This window comes from Scyliorhinus torazame, chromosome 1 (assembly GCF_047496885.1).
Source record: "Scyliorhinus torazame isolate Kashiwa2021f chromosome 1, sScyTor2.1, whole genome shotgun sequence".
NCBI lineage: Eukaryota > Metazoa > Chordata > Chondrichthyes > Carcharhiniformes > Scyliorhinidae > Scyliorhinus > Scyliorhinus torazame.
This window is the reverse complement of record NC_092707.1, coordinates 372,119,167-372,139,464: the sequence shown is the minus strand read 5'-3', so window position 1 is coordinate 372,139,464 and position 20,298 is coordinate 372,119,167. Positions and strand designations below refer to the sequence as shown.

General features: G+C 44.8%; 1 protein-coding gene across 1 annotated transcript in view; it reads left to right on the top strand.

Annotated features, from left to right (window-relative positions):
• The window catches only part of LOC140426604 (formin-2-like), a 594,930-nt gene that overhangs the window by 476,053 nt on the left and 98,579 nt on the right, over positions 1 to 20,298 (top strand). Inside the window, exon 15 of the mRNA XM_072511575.1 lies at positions 9,278 to 9,329. Within this exon, the coding sequence (XP_072367676.1) occupies positions 9,278 to 9,329 (52 nt within the window). The remainder of the gene's footprint in view (positions 1 to 9,277; positions 9,330 to 20,298) is intronic.

The window sequence follows — 20,298 nt, the reverse complement described above, 5'->3', positions numbered from 1 at the left end:
AAGAGTATTATCAGTCCAAGGTTCAACAATGATAAAACTTGGGGACCCAGTGCCTACCAATATCGAGCAAGCTGAGTTGTGAAGTATGTTTACCTATATTTAGTCCATGGCTTGATGGAAACCAGAAGATGTTTGGACCACACTCACTTAATGAATGGCTATGTCCTGGACCAATTTATCATGGAAATAAATTAGCATATTTTTGATAACCGGCGTTTCGCTAAATCTAAATTTTGGTGTTTCATCTAGTAAAAACCGCGTAAAATCAATTAATTTTTTCCCAAATGAAATCGAAGTGGAACAAATCAGATGAAGTTGTAGACCATCAACCAACTTTCTAATCCAGACTTATTTTTTGACATTGTTTGAAAGAAGTCCAATCTATATATACCACAGTAGCATAGTGGTTAGCACTGTTGCTTCACAGTGCCAGAGTCCCAGGTTCGATTCCCAGCTTGGGTCACTATCTGTGCGGAGTCTGCACGTTCTCCCCGTGTCTGTGTGTGTTTCCTCCGGGTGCTCCGGTTTCCTCCCACAAGTCCCGAAGATGTGCTTGTTCGGTAATTTGGACATTCTGAATTCTCCCTCTGTGTACCTGAACAGGCACCTGGATGTGGTGACTAGGGGATTTTCACAGTAACTTCATTGCAGTGTTAAAGTAAGCCTATTTGTGACAATAAAGATTACTATTATTAAAGATTATTATTATTACCAGGTTTCTTTCCCATCAAGCCTTCATCTCTCTTTAAAACTGATGAAGCTTCAAGTTGTGTTGTTATAATGGATCCTTTCTCCTTTTCTTATACTGGATTCTTCATCATTTTCATGTTTCGTTGTTATTGATTGTATCACTGTTTCATTCATCTTCTCAATTCTTACCTGCATAGCTCAGTGCTCTGGCTAGCCTTGAAGGTCACTTAGTGTTGTTTGCTGCAGTTGACGATCTGAAGGTCTGTCTCCAACTTAAACCAAACTACCCGAGCTGACAGATTATCTGACTAGCTGTGAAATTTTAAAGGATCAACCCCTCTATAAATAATCCTTTTTTTTTTGTCGGTGGTGATTGAGTTTCTTTCACAAGCGCAAGTAAAACTGTACCTCTGCTGAGTGATCCAGAATTTTCTTTTGTGTTCCATAAACAAAGGGAAACTCAAACAGAAATCTCAGACTCTTACTGCTTTTAGATTTTAACCGTGAGGAATTCATCATCATATGAACCACTGGCAAATTTGCTTTTGCTTTGTTTTAAAATTTCCTGACTTAATGGATTGCCTCTAACGCGCGGTCAATGGGGAAGAATCTTTTGTTAATTGGATGCATTTTGGACAAAAGGAGAAGGGTTTTCATTAACATAATGCCTTTCGTGTTCTCTCACTTATTGGATCACTTTTGAAATGCCATCAATATTATAATATAGGTAAACACCGTAGCAAATCGTTTACTGAGCAGGGGTCCCCAAAACAACAATGAGATTCATAACCAACTATCTTTTTTTTTTGTTGTCGAAGGAATAATGTGGGCCAGGCCACCAGATGAGCTCTCGCTCTATGATAAATGCCATGGTATCTTTGGTTCAGAGATCAAAGGAGTTCTCCTGATGGAGAACGGGGTAGCAAGGCAGCACAGTAGTTAGCACTGCTGCCTCAATGGGGCCAAGATGGTGATGGTTAGCAGTTTCAAATTCCATGGGGTACACATCTCCAAAAATCAATGTGTCCTGGTCTTCACAGCTCAACGTTACCACCAAGGAAACACAACAGCGCCTATACTTCCTCAGGAAACTATGGAAATTCGGCATGGCCACACTGACTCTTGCCAACTTTTACTGATGCACCATAGAAAGCATCCTATCTGGCTGCATCACAGCCTGGTATGGCAACTGCTCGGCCCAAGACCGCAATAAACTTCAGAGAGTCGTGAACACAGCCCAGTCCATCACACAAACCTGCCTCCCAACCATTGACTCCATCTACAGCTCCTACTGCCTGTGGAAAGCAGGCAGCATAAGCAAAGACCCCTCCCACCCGGCTTACTCACTCTTCCAACTTCTTCCATCAGGCAGGAGATAGAAAAGTCTGAGAGCATGCACGAACAGTCTCACAAACAGCTTCTTCACCACTGTTACCAGACTCCTAAATGACCCTCTTATGGACTGACCTCATTAACACTACACCCTGTATGCTTCACCCGATGCCGGTGTTTATGTAGTTACATTGTGTACCTTGTGTTGCCCTATTATGTATTTTCTTTTATTTCCTTTTCTTTTCATGTACTTAATGATCTGTTGAGCTGTTCGCAGAAAAGTACTTTTCACTGTACCTCGGTACACGTGACAAACAAAATCCAAATCCAATCCTCACAGCGTCAGGAACCCAGTTTGAATTCTGGCCTCAGGTGATGGACTTTGTGAAGTTTGTACGTTCTCCCTGTGTCTGCATGGGTTTCCTCCGGGTGCTCCGGTTTCCTTCTACAGTCCAATGATGTGTGGATTAGGTGGATTGGCCATACTAAAATTTCGCTTTAATATCCAGGGATGTGTTGGTTAGATTCTGGAATTGCGGGGATAGGGCAAGGTTGACACTCGTAAATGGGCAGACTGCTCATTTGAAGGATTGGTGCAGACTTGATTGGCTAAATTGGTACCTTCTGCACTGCAGGGATTCTATGATTCTATTTTTTTTAAATAAATTTAGAGTTCTCAATTCATTTTTTCAAATTAAGGGGCAATTTAGCGTGGCCAGTCCACCTACCCTGCACATCTTTGGGTTGTGGGGGTGAAACCCACGCAAACACGGGGAGAATATGCAAACTCCACACGGACAGTGACCCAGAGCCGGATCATCCTGGGACCTCGACGCCGTGAGGAAGCAGTGCTAATCACTGCACCACCGTCTGCCCCGATTATATGATTCTATGACCCAGCCAACATTCACTCCTCAGTCAGTACCTAAAATGGGTGATATGTTCAACGCTATTTGTGGGACCTGCACATATGCACATATCTTAAAACTACAGTTCAAAGCTACTTTACTTATTGTAAAGCACTTTGGGATATCCTGAGAATGTGATAGGTGCTATATAAATGCAAATCTGTCTTTTTTTTCTCTTTAATTGTTGCCTGACCCCAATAGCCCAGTCACCTGTTTAACATTTCAAGGAAAGACAGAGGGCGGGATTCTCCATTGCCCACGGCGATATCGTAATTGGTGATCAGGCAGAGAATCGACTCCGAAGCCCAAATTGGGGCCGGCGTGGTTTGATGCCGGTCTGCCATGCTCCGGCCCCTCATAAATGGCGTCATCACGTCGCACACTGCGCGGCATTGCAAAGGCATTGGCGTGTCATTAGCCGGCCCTCCCGCGATGCTCCGTCCCCGATGGGCTGAGTTCCGACGGCACAGGACATGTGTGGTCTCCTCGGTTGGGAACCCGGTGTGACGGCTGTGGACTGTGTCCAGCGCCGCTGCACTCGGCCGGGATCCATGCTGTTGCCCGGGGGAGGGCTTCCGCAAGGGCTGGGGGTACTAGTGAGGGATGGCTAGGGGGTGGCCTGTGGGGGTCACGGATGACGGGTTGGTTACACGCACGACCGGCGCCATGTTGTACGGCGCGACCGCTGCAGGTCGTCAGCCGTGCACATGCGCGACCAGGGACCCACCCATTTTTGGCGTGGAAGTTTCACCTGGCGCCGCTGCTAGCCCCTCACCGGTCCCGGAATCGGTGAGGGGTTGCTGCCAACTTTTCCCTGGTAAATGTCCCATGGATTCTCCATTCGGGCCGGCACTTAGCCTCTGAAACAGAAAATGCAGCCCAGCATGCCTGACAATACGGAACACCCTCAGTAGTGTACTGAAACATCAGCCTAGAATATATCTCAAGTGTCTGGACTCGGGCTTGATGTTTGTGATTCTAAGGAAATGGTGCACAAGTGAGACACCTCTGGCACCTTTACAAATGCAATTCTCCAAATTGATCATTTCAAGGTAAACATTTGCACTGCCTAGCTATCTGTGCAAACCAAGTTATGAGGGCAAGGAGTTCAAAGGAAAAATGCCACACAGACCGGTATTTGCTCCTAAAATTTACTCAGTATTGCAATACCAAGTGATCCACTAGGTGGAAATCCAGCAAATCCCGTGCAGTAGTTGGAGATATTTCTTTTATCGCTGACTGAATGTTTAATTTCACTAGTCTGACGGTATCTCCTCACCCACATGCAAACAAAATAAATTGGTACCTGGTGGACAGAATTCAGCATTCACCCCACTAACAAAATGGAAAATCAGCGCTAGAGTCTTTAAACAATGTGCATCTCTTTTTAATTCAATTCTATAACAATATTTACTTAGTCCCATCTATAAGGTGATTTGTGTTGTCATGTGATGCAGCAATTGCATCATAGCATTCCAAAGTCATTCAGTCCAAGGCACCTTGTCTTTAAAGCAGTGGTTCTCCAACCATGTACTACTTGGGCAAGGCAAGTGACCTGCAGACCATCTACCAATCCTACCTCACTAGGTTTCACTTGCTACTGCTAACAAACCCGTCAGAATTAATGGGAAGGAAAGCATTGTTTTTGATGAGACACCAATGAAGTGATGTTGTTTCCATGCTGGGGAGAGCTTCTGCCTCCCATCAGGGCCCACGCTCAGGTGATTCCTCTTTGATTTCAGCCCCGTAAGTGTTGTAAATCTAACCTTTCAGTGTATATTGTGCCAGTAGGCTAAATCTTCTACATGCTGACTACACAAAGGGTAATGGGTGCCTGGAACTCACTGCCGGAGGGAGAGGTGGAAGCAGGGACGATAGTGACATTTAAGGGGTATCTTGACAAATTCATGGATGGAAATAGACAGATACGGACCCTGGAAATGTAGATTTTAGTTTAGATGGTCGGCGCAGGCTGCATTCCCCATTAAAATTCCTTTAAAAAATCATTCCAAGTTCTGATACAAATGCTGGAGACTATGCTTGCATGTTGGATATGACATCGATAGATAGCTGACCACAGCTGTATTAGTTGGTTCCACATCAGCCTAAGGCCTTGTGCTAGACTAAATTTACTGCTTTGCAGCAATGCTTCGTAAAGTGTGATCCACGGAACATTGGCCCTCCAGGTGGTCTGCAGCCTGGTCCAAATGCAAGTCACCAACGTACAATGCGTGATTGAGGCAGTAAGTGAAGAGCAGGCCACAACACTCATCCCTGCCAACAGGCTGGCTCCCATATGTGTAGCATCCATCGTCACAAGCACAAGTAATATGTAGGTGTGATGATTGTGGATATACATTAATGACCTAAACTTTGGTGTACAGGTCGCAATGTGCTTACAATACAAAATGTGAAGGTAGTGCAGAACTTCAAAAGGACTTAGACAGGTTGGTGGAATGGGTTGACAAGCGAAAAATGCAATTTAATACAGAGGAGTGTGAAGTGATTCATTTTGGTAGAAGGAATGCAGAGAGACGATATAAAATACAAGGTTCTAAACGGGGTGCAGGAACAGTGAGATTGGGTTTTAAATGTGCAGAACTGATTGAAGGTGGCAGAACAGTTTGAGAGAGTGGCTAATTAAACAAACAGTATCCTAGGCTTTATTAACAGTGTTGTCAGCCGTGATGTCTACTCTGTCAGAGGTTCCTGGCATGGGTCATCATGCGACTGAACAGGCCGATTCTCGAACAACTGATCTTTGGGCACATGGGAGTAGCATGCCCCACATGATGGTGTGATCCGGAGTATAGGATTTGCTTATTCCTCTTTTCTCCTTTGCCGCCACTCTGATTCATCGTTAAGGCATTCGAAGCGTGATGCAACGTGATGGATAAATTGTTCCCATTTTGAACAATCGGCCGCCAGGTTCTCCCAGCCATTAATGTCTATGCTGCCAAGCTGCAAGGAAAAATTTAGTGTTTCTTTAAAATATTTGAAGTGTAGAGTACAAAACCAAGGAAGTTATTTCAAACTTGTGTTGAACACTGATTTGACCTCAACCGAAGTGTTGAGTCCATTGCTGGGAGCCACACTGTGGGAATGATGTCGGCCGGAATTCTCGGTTGCGAGTCCACCCCCGTTACCACTGCTAGCGAGGATGGGGAATTTGGTGCACCGTTCGCTGACAGTGGGATTCTCTACTCTCGCCGCTTGTCAATGGGATTTCCCATTAGAGCAACCCCAGGCCATGGGGATGAGCTGCTGGTGGGACCAGAGAATCCCGCTGCCAGTGAACGGCCGGCGAATCTCACCCATGAAGGCACCGGACAAGATGTGGAAAAGATTCACATGAATGGTCTAAGGGGAGAAGAATTTCAATTACGTACAGGTCGAAGAAGTTGAGACTGTTTGGGGAAGAAAGATCAAGAGGAGATTTGTTAGCGGTAATCACAATCACGAGGAGTCTGGACAGAATAGATAGAGAGCAACTGTTGATATTAAAAGAAGAATCCAGAACCAGGCAGCACAGATTTAAGGTATTTGGCAAAAGAAGCAATGATGACATGAGGAAAAAAGATTTTCACGCGACAAGTGGTTATGGTCTGGAATATACTGCGCGAGTATGTGGTAGAGGCAGGTTCAATCATTTAAAAGGCAATGTAATTACTATCTGAAAAGGATGAATGTACAGTCCTATAAGGAGAAGGTGAAGACGCGGCATGAGTTGAATTGCTTCTTCAGAGAACCAGCACAGACACAAGGTGCTGTATAGCCTCCTTCTGTGCTGTACTACATTTGAAGTCCCCAATATCATCATTTAATAGTCCTTGCATATCTCTGTGAGGCCCTTACAGATTTTCTTTTCCTTCTCACACTAATTCAAGGCCTATAGAATTCCCCTAATAGCTTTTTTTTTTGCTTCTCAACCCAAGCCATATGGATTTTTCCTTGCTGCCTCCATTACATCTCCCTTTACAACACTACACAGTCTTCCCTAATCGTCCTGCCACCCACTTCCCTTTTTTCTTTCCCTATCTTTTCTGAACATTTCAAATCTGTGAATATTAAGCACCATTTTTAAGCCACCTTTCTATTATTTCCATTACATCACATGGCTATTTTTACTTCTAATTCAATAACTTTATTCAGTACACTTTTTGTATGTGCATACATGCACTCTAACCCTATCCTTGTATTCCTTGTCGTCCTCCCTGGTCTGTTCCTGTCTAATATGGTAATATTTCCACTCCCGGACTCTCCAAAACACTCTCTCCCTTCTGCATTTTACTTTTCTTTTCTACTTGATGACTCGTCCACTAGCCAGTTTGGTTTAAACTCACCAACCTCACAAATGAGCCGCCCCCACATCCTTCCCCTCCACCCACCACAAACTGTGGTTCCTGTGCCAATTGAAGTGCACGCCTGTCCCTTTTGAATAAAGCCATTCTGAACAATGTTTCATGTGTTTTTGAAACACATGATAAGCAGACACCGTTTAAGATGGAGATGTATGAAGTGATGCGTTTTTATTGGGGGAATGAGGAGCGAAAATGTAACCTAAATGGTGCAACCTCAAATGGGGTTCGGGGACAGAAAAAACCTGAAGGCGTACATACACCAAGACTTTGACATAGGAGGAGAAGGGTGTTAAAAAGCAGTTGGAATCCTTGGCTTTATTAATAACATGACCAAAACAAAAGTAAGGAAGGTATGATAAATCTTCGAAAACACTGATTGGACCTCAGTTGGAATTTTGTGTTCAATCCTGAGAAGGACCTTTAGAGAGGCTGCAGAGAAGATTTACTAAAACGGCAATCAGAGATGAAAGACTTCTTTAATATGGAAAGGCTAGAGAACCTGTTTTTTATTTTCTCGCCAAGCCAGAGAAAATAAATATCCTATTTTGCTCCTTCTATAACAAATACGGTTGTCCCTTCGCTTCCCGTTGAAAATGAAGTAATTTATACAGGGATGCATTTAAGACCATCAGCAACTCATAAATGTTTCCCCACTGTGCAGAAGTTAATGGAGATTTTTTTCTATTTTTCCTGCGCAATAGGAAATGGGCAACTACTGGCAATAAATTCCCATCCTGAGGCATCCAGCATGATCTGCTGCGATTCTCCCACCAGTTGGGGCATGCGACATGGTGGCACAGTGGGTAGCACTGCTGTCTCACAGCAACAGGGACATGGGTTCGATTCTGACCGTGGCTGACTGTCTTGTGTGGAGTTTGCACATTCTCCCCGCGTCTGCATGGGTTTCCTCCGGGTGCTCTGGGTTCCTCCCAAAGCCCAAAGATGTGCAGGTTAGGTGGATTGGCCACGATAAATTGCCCCTTCGTGTCTAAAGGTTGGCGGCAATATGGGACAGGGCCAGGGGATTGGGCCTGGGTAGGGTGCTCTTACGGAGGTTCGTTGCAGACTCGATGGACCGAATGGTCGCCTCGTGCGCCGTAGGGATCCTATGATTCCATGAGATGCAAATCTGAGTTTCCCGTTTGTGCCGTTTATTGCCAACATTGATTTTTCAAAAAGCTGGGAATGCAGAACCAGTAATTAGAATAAAGATCATTCTACCGCATTTTATTTGATTATCATTCCAGGATGAATTCTCTGCTAAAGACAGAAGCAGTCCTTGCAGCATTCTGAGAGCTATTTAGTTCTGAATTCTGAGCAATTTTGCACTGTGTGCACATAGCTACTTTTTGCCAGTATGTGACTGCTTCGAATTGTTTTGACTTTGGACCCTACAAAGAATCCAAGAAACTAGAAACCCTCATCATATTTGTCTGGGCTGCTGTGAAACCTGGGATTCGAGTTGGAACGAAGTTAATGTTAATGAACCCGAATGAGTACAATTTGGCAAACATCGATAGGACAAAATAAAGTCCAGTTTGACATTCCAATTGTGGTTTGTTTTCCTTGTATTGAAAGCAATTGATATTTCTAGGAAAACACATCAGTGTATTCCTACATTTCTAGGTTAACCTTTATTCAAACTTCCAGTTCGCTCCTGAAGTATCAATTGTTCAGTGAATGCAGGAAGCAGCCATCTTTCCCATTGGATTCCTTCTCCTTCTCAAATATCATAAAATGTCACATTTGTACAGGGTATTTTAAACTTGTGCTTCATAATTAAGCCTCAAAAATGTTAAAGATCCAGGGCGGGAAAGTTTGTTTCCTCCCCCCTCTCATTGATTTTATTTCGGCCAGAGTTGACTCCAGATTAATTTTTAAATTTAGATTAAAAAATAACAACCGATTTAATTAGTTACTCATGTTTGAAAGTATTTAGAGTTGACTCTTGACCGTGTCATTAATTGCTGCCTTTTTGATTCACAGCAAAGATTGATCAAGAATCCAAGGAAGCTTTCCTGTCTGGGACTCACAAAAGGTAATTACTTTCCCAAATTTGGGTTATACAGTTCAAATCTCCTTGGGTGAGCAATATATTCTCTAATAGTCTGTTCAAAATACTGCTGCGCAATATAGAAATGACTTGATATCTGGAAAGGCAAGCTTTTATTAATGAGTGCTGATTAGTCAATGTTTATTTTGCCAAACCTGTGGGTCTGCAGGTGTAAAGGATCAGGGAGACTATTCTTTCCCTGTATCGCTTATTGCATATCAGGCGTTCAAAATGAAATTTTGTCTTGTGGTCCATCCAAGGTTTGCTAATTACTTTGAAGATCGTATCAACTTTTACTTCAAACACTGGTGCTGTTTATCTTGGAAGACCTGGTTGTTGATGGCAACATTCCCGAACATGGTAATGTTGTACTCCAATGAATGAGGGTCAGGATGAAACCTAGTTTGCTTTCTTTTTGGTCTTAATTGAACTGCATAGGAAAAAGACAGAGGTTGGGCATGTCGTGTAAAGTTGCAGTGTTCGGGGAGTCCGTTTTCCTTCCGTTATCCACCCCTCTCGAGTTTTTCTCCCTTTACCTCGCACTGGACTGACATGCCATACATACTGACAATCCTCCGATGTCTCACTCTCAAACCATTTCTCACTAGGTGTACAAAATGGAATGCTACCCAGCTATTTGGCCATGGAGACTTCACTTCTAATCCCAATTCATTTCAGACCTGGTGCCAATTTGCACGCTTTGCAGGTCAATCCCCACAGCTCAAGTGAAATGTTATCACTGGTGCAAGCTGACATTCATTGACTTATGTGCACCAAAGGTGTGATGTGGACCCGCCCCAGTCCACAGTTACATTCAAGAACATACAATGAACGCATTTACCCACTGAATCCTTATAAACCCATGTGCAGACGATTTAAGGTAGAAGTGAATTGCAGGAATGAACTATGGCTGAAGTGATTGATTGCATTTATTGCACTAGGCTGGTACTGAAGAAGTATCCTCTGTTGATTACATTTTATGGTAAGCTCTGTCTAATAAACTAATAGGTCTTGTGTTCCATACCACATTCCTAAGAGTTTTTTTTAACTCCTCAGTAACCAACCTGTTTCCCTTCCTCCATCTCTTTGGAGCGCAGGCATCCTTTGGTACTTTGCTCAAGTGGCCATTATTCATTTGAGTCTTGACAATGAGTGCTGGCAGATTACTTAACCTTGCCAAGGCAGCAGGAATACAGTGCAACTGAGCCTGACCCTGCATTTTCCTACATGTACATTCAGGCAGAGGTTATGGAATTGCTTCAAAATGTTACTGTCCCGGTGGTTTTATATTTCTTTTCCCTAACCGGGAACACAGTCTGGGTCACAGCCTCAGAATGAGGGGCAGGCCATTTAAGGCTGAGAGAGGAGGCATCCCTGCACTCAGCGGGTGGCGAATCTTTGGAACTCTCTGCGCGAGAGGATTGTGGGGGCTCAGTCACTGAGTAGGTTCAAGACTGAGATTTATAGATTTCTGCATATTAAAAACATGAAAGCGATATGGAGATAGTGATGGAATGGTGTTGAAGTAGAAGATCAGCCATTGAATGGTGGAGAGGGCTTGAAGGGCTGAAAAACCTACTACTACTCCTCTATTCGTAACCTTGGATGCACCAATTGATTTTTCACACATCTATCACGACTTTGTGAAACAAATAATTCAACTGAAACTAGGGATTCGGAACAGGATGTTTGCATTTCTCAGTTGCTCACAAGGTAGATTCATTAGTGGGAGGGTCTCTGCCATTAACAAATTTGAGGCAGAATGTTGATAGAGTGCCTCAATATCCTGAGAAGAAGAATCTTGCTCCTCATGACTGCACTGTGCCTTCCAGTCTCACCTCCTGGAAAGATGTCCAGTTGATTACAGTTAAGAGTTTGATCACAACATGAAGAAAATCTTGCATTTATGGAGTGCCTTCTGTAACCTCCCAAAGCTCCAATGCATGGTGCATCCAAGGCAAGGGAATATTAAGTAGTGTCGAGAAATGCAGCAGTGAATTTATTTTCATGATGGTTAACGGGACAAATATTGGCCAGGACACTGGGGAGTACGTCCATGCTCTTCCAAGAATAAAGCCATGGGGTCTTTCATGTTCACACAAGGGACGGGGTCTTTGTTGAAAGTCGTCTCCAAAATACAGCTTCTCCAACAACCGAGATTATGGGCTCAAGCCTAGGGAATTGGAGTTGAACACGCAACCTTTTGACTCTTTTGAGACTGTGCCGACTGAGCCAAGGCTTGGCATCACGCAAAGGCCTCCATGGACAAGGAGCTTGTTGGCACTAAGCGATCAGGGCAAAATGCTCCCTGTGCATCAGTTGCCTTTGCGATAATTTGATGCATGGGGGGGACGAGGGGAGCAAATGTAACAAGGAAAAGGTTTCAAGGAAATACATAGCTGTATGAACAGTGGAGAGGAGAGAGGGGAAGACTGAGACACTGAGCAGGGCTAATTAGACTGAGCCTCCAACAGAAATTTGTACTTTGTATTCTGTAGCATAGACAGTTCAAACAGAATGAATACATGAAATGGCTGAGTTAAAAATCAGATAACAATGATAGATCAGCCGGCAGCTGTCCTACTGGCTCCATGGTTAATATGCTGAAGATTTATCACAAATGTTTTGTATGGCTCCATTACAATAAGAAGGATATCGGGCAAACTAGATGGGTACAACAGTTGTGATTCTTTTTAGCTGTTTTTCTTTGTTTGATGTCTGGAAGGGGGAAATGTTATGTATTTTAAGAAGGAGGGTTTTATGGGATAACTTAAGGATGAAGCAAAATTTAGTTTTCACAAAAAAAGAAGCATAATTATCAAATACAGAGTGCCATTGAGTACTGCGTAACATGTTATTTTGTATGTAATAGAGCCAGAATGATGAGGACAACAACCTCAGCCCATTAATGCAGGTCACTCACTGCAGTAAAATGTTAATTTATATTCCTCTTATCACTGCCCCCACAACCCATTCAAAGTTTGGCATCCAGATTAAATTTAGAATAAAGTTGTTCTGACTTTGGAGGGCAGTGGGGGTTTTTTTCTATTAGGACACAGCAACTGATGATTCTCAAAGTTTATTATCCATGAATTCTCTCTGGTAATGGTGAAAGGCCATTGGGTCCTGAATAGTAGTGCAGCTTGGGGCGGAAGCTGCATAGTGATCGGAAAATGCTGACATTAAGGGCTAGATTTTGTCTGTAAAAGTGGGAGCTCAAATCAGGAAATTTCTTCACCAGCCCCACCTCTGTAGAAAGTACCCTGGAATGTGCAGTTTTCGCTCTGGGGGGTGGGGATAGGTATGGAATGGAGTTGAGCCCATCAGCCCCAGAAACCGAGCACGGGTGCAGACAAGTGCAGTGACGGGCTGTTTGGCCCACTTCGGTTTCCTGGGACTTATTTATAAGTTGTTAGACCCTCTAGCCCTGGCCCCACATCCACCCTCTCCCCACCCACCCTTCAGATTCTGTTTGCCAAGTCAACCCCATCTCAAGTCCTCATCCATCCTCCATGGTCCGTAATACTCTCCATACCACTTCCATCGCCATTCATCCAGGGGGCATGCGCAGCTGCCTTTCCAGCTGCGGCAATGGTATCCTGTGCCTGTCCACCCTGACCCCATGCACCAGCTCCTGGCCACCCCCCGCTACTCCCCTTGGCCCTGGCAGAAGCCCCCGGGTCAGCATCACAGCTGCTGGCAAACTATGGCCACGTTGGACACTTTCCTTACCCCCTCTCTCTCCTTCAGCAGCCACAATGCCGATTTCATGATTTTTAAAAGCACAAGTGAACTTTGATGAGGTAACAGAGGATTAACGAAGGCAGTGGAATTGATGAAATTTGCGCGCACTAGACTTTTTGTGGAAGTTTGAAAATTTAAGCCCCTAGGATGAAAGGGATAGCAACAGCATGAGTACAAACTTGATTAAGGATAAAAGGCAGAGAGTCGTGGTGAATGGTTTTGTCAGACTGGCGGGAATCTTATGGTTTTCCCTGGGTCCAATAGTAGAACAACTGATGTTTGTAGTGTATATTAATAACCTGGATTTGGGAGCATAGGGCATAACTTTGAAATTAGTAGATGACACAAAACCTGGAAGTGTCATAAACAGTGAGAAAAAATAATAGACATAAGGAAGCCGTAGGCAGATGGGTGGAATGATCAGACACATGCCTGATGGAATTCATTGTTGTAAATTGAGAGGCAATGCAAGTTTAAAGAGCATGCACGAAGAGACTGGGAGTGTTTTTGTATAAGTCGTTGAAGGTGTCAGGAAAGGGTTCCATGTACAGTTTTGGCCATTATGCTCAGAAGTACAGAGTACAAAAGCCAGGAGATAACACAAAACCTACATAAAATTCTCATTCCACCTCCGTTAGAGTAATGATTCCAACTCTGGGCACACAATTAATGAAGCAGGTGAAGGCCTTGGAGAAGGTGCAGAAGAAATATCTGCTACAATGAATCCAGGGATGAAGTTACCTAGACTGGAGAAGCTGGTGTTTTCTCCTTCAAGCAGAAAGGCAAAGAAATGTGATGGAGGAGTTGTAGGATTTAGAAAATGTAAGTAAAGAGACACTGAGCTAGATCTTCTGGCTGATCATGCCGGCGGGATTTTCTGTTCCCACCGAATGCGCACACCCGCCACGGGTTTCCTGGCAGCGTGGGGTAGATTCAATGGGAAATCCTAATGACAGAGGTAGGGCAAGGGAATCCTTCCGCCGGGCAATGACGGGCCGCCTCCCACCACCAGCTGCAGGGAGGCCAGAGAACCTCACCCATTGTTTCCAGTGGTTGAAGAGGCATTAAGCAGACACTACAGATTTGCTATTGGCAAGAACAGTAAACATGTAGTTTGGATTTAGAATGCACTACCTGATGGGATAGTGGTTATAATTCAATAGCAGCCTTCAAAAGGGAATGTTGTGACGCTCTATTAATGGGCGCGATTCAACTAAATGGGAACAAAGTCCCCCAGCGAGCACCTTTAGCTGAGTGTTTCCCAGTGCTCTCAGCACCGAGAAACACATGGCTATGCAACACCACTCACGTTAAATAAGGGACCTCAGCGGGGAACGCACTGCCGAGGACGCACATAGCCCCATTTTCTACACTGTGAAGCTCCGCTCGCTGGAACTCCTCAGTCCAGCGAGAGATCAGGAGGCCATTCCTAAATGGCGTCCCAATCTCCGAGGCCCCTGACGTGATCATCGACCCTCCCACCCCACTCCCCCCACCAAGTCCTAATGCATTATGGGGCAGTCCCCATTTCCCCCCCCCCCCCCCCCCCCCCGACCCCATACCCCATCAGCAGCAATGCATGGTAGCCCCAGCACACAGTAAATGCCAGTGTGGCAACTTGGCAGTGCCAACCTAGTACCCTGACAGTGCCTCCTGGGCACCATGGCAGTGCCAGGCCGGCACCCAGGTGGCACTGCCAGGCTGCCAGCCTGACAGTATCAGGGTGCCTGGGTGGCACAAGCAGTGCCAGGGTACCACCTGCCTAAAGGGCATGCAACTGGGGGCCTCCGATCGCCTTGGAGACCCCCATGGGTGCCATTCCGTCTGGTCCCCATTTGTGGGGACCAGTAGTGAACGGCGCTCGCACGAGGTCTCCGAGACAAAGGGGATCGATTCCAATGCCTCGGTTATCACGCAAAACTGCATATTGGCGTGAAGCTAGCTGTCTCGCTCTAGTATGCAGGCAAAAAAGTGATCCCGTCCACAATGGGCAGGATTTGCATTGCAACGCCTTGCGAGCGTTGCGAGCCGGGTAGATCCGGGGAGCAAGGTCTCACGGATTCTATCAGCCACGTTGGACCCCGGCGTGGCCATTGGATCACGTTCTATGATTCTGCCAATGTAGATTTATGAGCACTTTTTCTATGACGAGGTAGTGTAGATACACTTTATTTATACTTTATTCTCCTTCAGTGTCAGGAAAATAGGGCTGAACTTACAACAATTCAGAAATGATCTTTCAATCCTTCGAATTTTTCAGAAATTACCTTCTCATTTGGATCATATTGCCTTTGCTGTCGTCAGTGTGCATTGCACACAACGATCATTTAAAATCTAAATGTTTGTTTGTAAGGCAGGAATTAAGTTAGTGGAGAACAATCTCCATGGTCTATGTCCTGCTAACAAACTGTCCTTGCAGTAAATATCATAACTTGTCAGTTAAATTTCTGTCTTCATACTGGCTGTAAATTTTCCTTTATATTATAGAGTAATTACATGATAATTAGCCACATATTGAACTCGTGTTTTGGATCAATTCAGCTTTGAACTTTGACCAAAGTACTGTGCTGAAAATGAGAACTAATAAGTTTTGATGGTTGGTGAGATTTAAGCAGCGATTAGGATGGCCAAACGAAAAAAATCAAATTACCTAAAAAATTGTTTTTTAAGAATCCCTTTGAAATACCATTAAAGAGTTGCAGATTAGATTTCTCCTTGTGACTCAGACCTTGTGCAACTGTTTTATGTTTCTCTTCTACTGTAAACACTGAAGAAAGGCACTGTTTCTTGCTTGTTTTGAAGAACAGTAGAGGGCAAAAGCAAAGTGAAATTTTACTGAGTTGTGAATCGTCTTATTGTTACCCGTGGTGGCACACATGCTTAAGAATTAAGCTTTATTGGGGGTCACTGGCATGGTAACATCTTTGAAAATGTAGGCTGTTTGAGCAAGGTTATCACAAAATAATTACAGTTGAGGCCCTCTATAATCTGTCCTGGAGCTGGGCTTCACTGCATTTATTAGCCATAGCTTTGACAAAAGCCATCCACTGTTAAATAGCTGGCTTTTAAAGCAGACCAAGGCAGGCCAGCAGCACGGTTCAATTCCCGTACCAGCCTCCCCGAACAGGTGCCGGAATGTGGCGACTAGGGGCTTTTCACAGTGATGCGCGATCAATTACACTCAAGACCAAGTGATTTCATAACTGAAGGCTTTAATCTACTAGAACTTGTTCCCCAGCAGCTTCGGTACAGAAAGTGAAGGCTGCTGGGACGGCACCGTTTCTTATACTTCGTCTGTCAGGGCGGAGCTACGTAACAACAGCCAATGGTAAACTCCTGGGTTTAACCAATGGTCATCAGCATCTTAGGTACCGCAATACCTGGTACTACCACACACACTAACTTCATTTGAAGCCTACTTGTGACAATAAGCAATTTTCATTTTCAGACTCGGACGTTAGCTCTCTTCTCTTTCCACAGATGCTGTCAGACCTGCTGAGAGTATCCAGCATTTTCTGTTTTTGTTTATTAGCCATGCCTAGTTGCCCTGCAGAAGGTGAGAGGATCTGCTTGGTCTGCAGTCATTCTTTGTCAGTTTCGCACAACTGAATGTAGAGTTGCGTCAGCTTTTACTTCCATTTTTTAAAAAATTAATTGCAAATTCTCAATCTGCCATTTTAAACTTGTTTTTTCTGGATTGCTAGTCTGGTACTGTAGTCCTTAACAACTGTACATTCAACTACCAAAGAATATCATGGAAATTATGTAGTACAGAAGGAGGTTGTTCATTCGATTAAATCTGTGACTGCTCTTGCGTCGGGTGTTCCAATAAATCCCACTCCCCCACTCCCCTGTTCTGCCACTGACATTCTGTAAATGTTTTCCCTTCAAGTATTTATAAGTTTACATTTTTAAAAAATGTTTCCAATGAAGGGGTAATTTAGCATGGCCATTCCACCTACCCTGCAATTCTTTGGGTTGTTGGGTTGAGACCCACTGACACGGGAAGAATGTGCAAACTCCACATGGACATTGGCCCAGGGCTGGGATCGAACCCCGATCCTCAACGCTGTTAGGCAGCTGTGGCCCTAAACATTCCCTTTTGAAAATGTCTTTTGAATCTGCTTCCACCAACATTTCATGCAGCACATTCCCAACCACCTCATACTCGCCGTGTAAAAATGGTTCCTCTGGTTCTTTTCTAAATACCTTACATCTGTGTCCTCTGATGATAAAACCTTCTGCCACCAGAATCTGTTTCTCCCTATTTACTATAGAATTATTCAACAGGTTGAACACCTCTATCAAAAGCTTCTTCACTTAAAGTCCCTCACCCCTGGGATCATTCTAGTAAATCTCCTCTGCACCTTTTTCAAGAGTTTGACATCCTTCCTAATGCATGGTGCCCAGAAATAAAGGCAATATTCAACTGAGGCTGAAGCAGTGCTTTTAGCAGGTTTAGCAACTTCGCTTGAGTTTGAACTTTCTTCCTCTATTAATAAAACCAAATGTGTTTTGAATAGCTTTCTCAACTTATTTTTTAATCTTCTCCTCCTTTTCACTTTTTCATTCAAATTTACACCAATCGACAAACAATCAATGGTAACAAATACAATGTCAATCCCCTGGTCAACAATTCCTCCCTCCCACCAACCCCCCAAACAACCCTCAATATTTTAAATACAAAGATCAAAGAAAAGGATTCCGGAATCCACCATCCACCCATACATAGTCACCAACAACATACACAGTCCAACTCCACCCCCCTAATGTTCGATGTCATCCAATTCTTGGAAGTGCATAATAAATAAAGACAATGAATTGCAGAACCTTTCCATCCTTCCCCTCAACTTAAACTTCACCTTCTCTAGTGTTTAAAAACTCTCCAACAGAACCCCCCACCACGCCAGGGCACAAGGTGGCGAAACTGACCTCCACCCCAACAGGATCTGCCTTCGAGGGATCAACGAGGCGAAGGCTAAAACATCTGCCTCTGCACCCCCGGCCGACCCGATACCTCGAATATGGCCTTCAGAGGACCCGGCTCAAACCTTGCATGTACTGCCTTCGAAATTACCCTAAACATGTCCCTCCAATACCCCTCCAGCTTTGGACAGGACACTAAAACATATGAACGTTGTTTGTGCGCCCCCCCCCACCCCCCCCCCCCCCACCCCACCTCCGCAACATTCACAAACATCCTCTAACCCTCAAAGAGTCTGCTCGTCCTCGCCATTGTGAGGTGCGCCCTAAACACCACCTTCAGCTGTATCAGCCCCAACCTCGCGCACTAAGTTAGGGCATTCACTTTTGTCTAAATTTAGTTTATATCTCGAAAAAGACCAAAATACTCAAAGCAGCTCCAATATGCCCCCATCGACACACGGCTCCAATATATACCACAGCAAGTTGTCCGCATACAAAGATACCCTATGCTCTCACCTTTTCCTTCTTGAGCAACCGGGAGATCGATGCCTGCCCCAAAGTCTGTGGCAACACCCCCGTGCTTATCGGTTCCTCAACCATCCCCACCATCAGCGGCGCCAACTTTAAATTTCTTGTAATACCCCACAGGTAACCCAACTGGCCCTGCTACCTTACCTGACTGCATCCTCCCAATCAAATCTTTTATCTCTTGTTCTGCTACCGTCCCCTCCAATATGGCTGTGTCCCCCTTCCCCAACCTTGGATATTCCAAACCATCCAGGAATTCCTGCATCTCCCGATCCTCCCCTGGTGGCTCTAACCTATACAATCTCTCGTAAAACATCTCAAACACCCTATTAATCTGATCTGGAGCCACCACCAACGTGCCTGCCATATCCTGCACCTCAACAATTTCCCTTGCCGCTGCCTCTCTCCGAAGTTGATCTGCCAGCATGCGTCCCACCTTTTCTCCATAATCGTACACCGCTTCCCTCTCCCGCCTCAATTGGCGCACCGCCTTCGTTGTGGACAGCTGGTCAAAACTCACCTGCAACTCCTTCCTCTTTTCCAACAGTGTTGGATCCACATCCTCTACGTACCTCCTCTCCAATTCCAACATCTCATCTATTAAGCCATTCCACCCTCTCCTCTTTATCTACCTTTGCCATAAACGATATCACCTCCCCCTCACCACTGCCTTCAAAGCTTCCCATACCACCACCTGTGAGACCTCACCCATACAATTAAATCGCACGTATTCCTCAATCACTTTTCCAATCTTAACAGACAACTCTCGGCCCCCAACAGCGCCACATCTAATCTCCACCACCACCTCTGCACTCCAACACCATATCAAACCAGTGTGGCGCATGGTCCGATATTGCAATTGCCGAATATTACGACCCCTTGACCCTGGCCAACAGCGACTTCCCCACCACAAAGAAAATCTATCCGCGAATAGGCCTTATGAAGTGAAGAGAAGAAAGAATACTCCCGCTCCCCCGGGTGCAAGAATCTCCAAGGGTCCACTCCTCCCATTTCCACCATTAGCCCAGCCAACGCCCTCGCTCCTCCTGACCTGCTACGTGATCGCGGTCGTGACCTGTCCAGTTTTGGCTGCTGCATCATATTCCAGCCTCCACCCACTATCAATTCATGTGAATCCAATTCGGGGATGTCCCCGCACACCTTCTTTACAAACCCTGCATCATCCCAGTTGCAACCATACACTCTTACCAATGCCACCAACCTCCCTTCCAATGCCTCTGTCACTCGTACCGATCTATCTCCCTGATCTGCCACAACTGCAAAATTAATTTAAGATACCGTAGAAGAGGCAATGAACATGGGATCACTTAAGAAACAACCAATGCTGCTGCGGGTGTACAGTAGCAGTCCATGCTGCTCAATTTCTATCACTAAGCTAGTCCTACTTGCCTGCATTTGGCCCATAACCCCACTATACCCACCCTGCCCATATAACTGTCCAACTGCTTTTTACAGGGCAATATTGTACCCGCCTCTACCACGGCCTCTGGCAGCCCATTCCAAATGCTCACCACCCTCTTTGTGAAGAAATTTCCCCTCTGGTCTATTTTGTATCTCTCTCCTCTCTCCTTAAACCTATGCCCTCTAGTTCTAGGCTCCTCTACCTTTGGGAAAAGATGTTGACTATCTACCTTATTGATGCTTCTCATTATTTTACAGATCTCTATAAGATCGATCATCTCTAAGCCTCCAACGCTCCAGGGAAAAAAGTCCCAGCCTATCCAGCCCCTCGTTA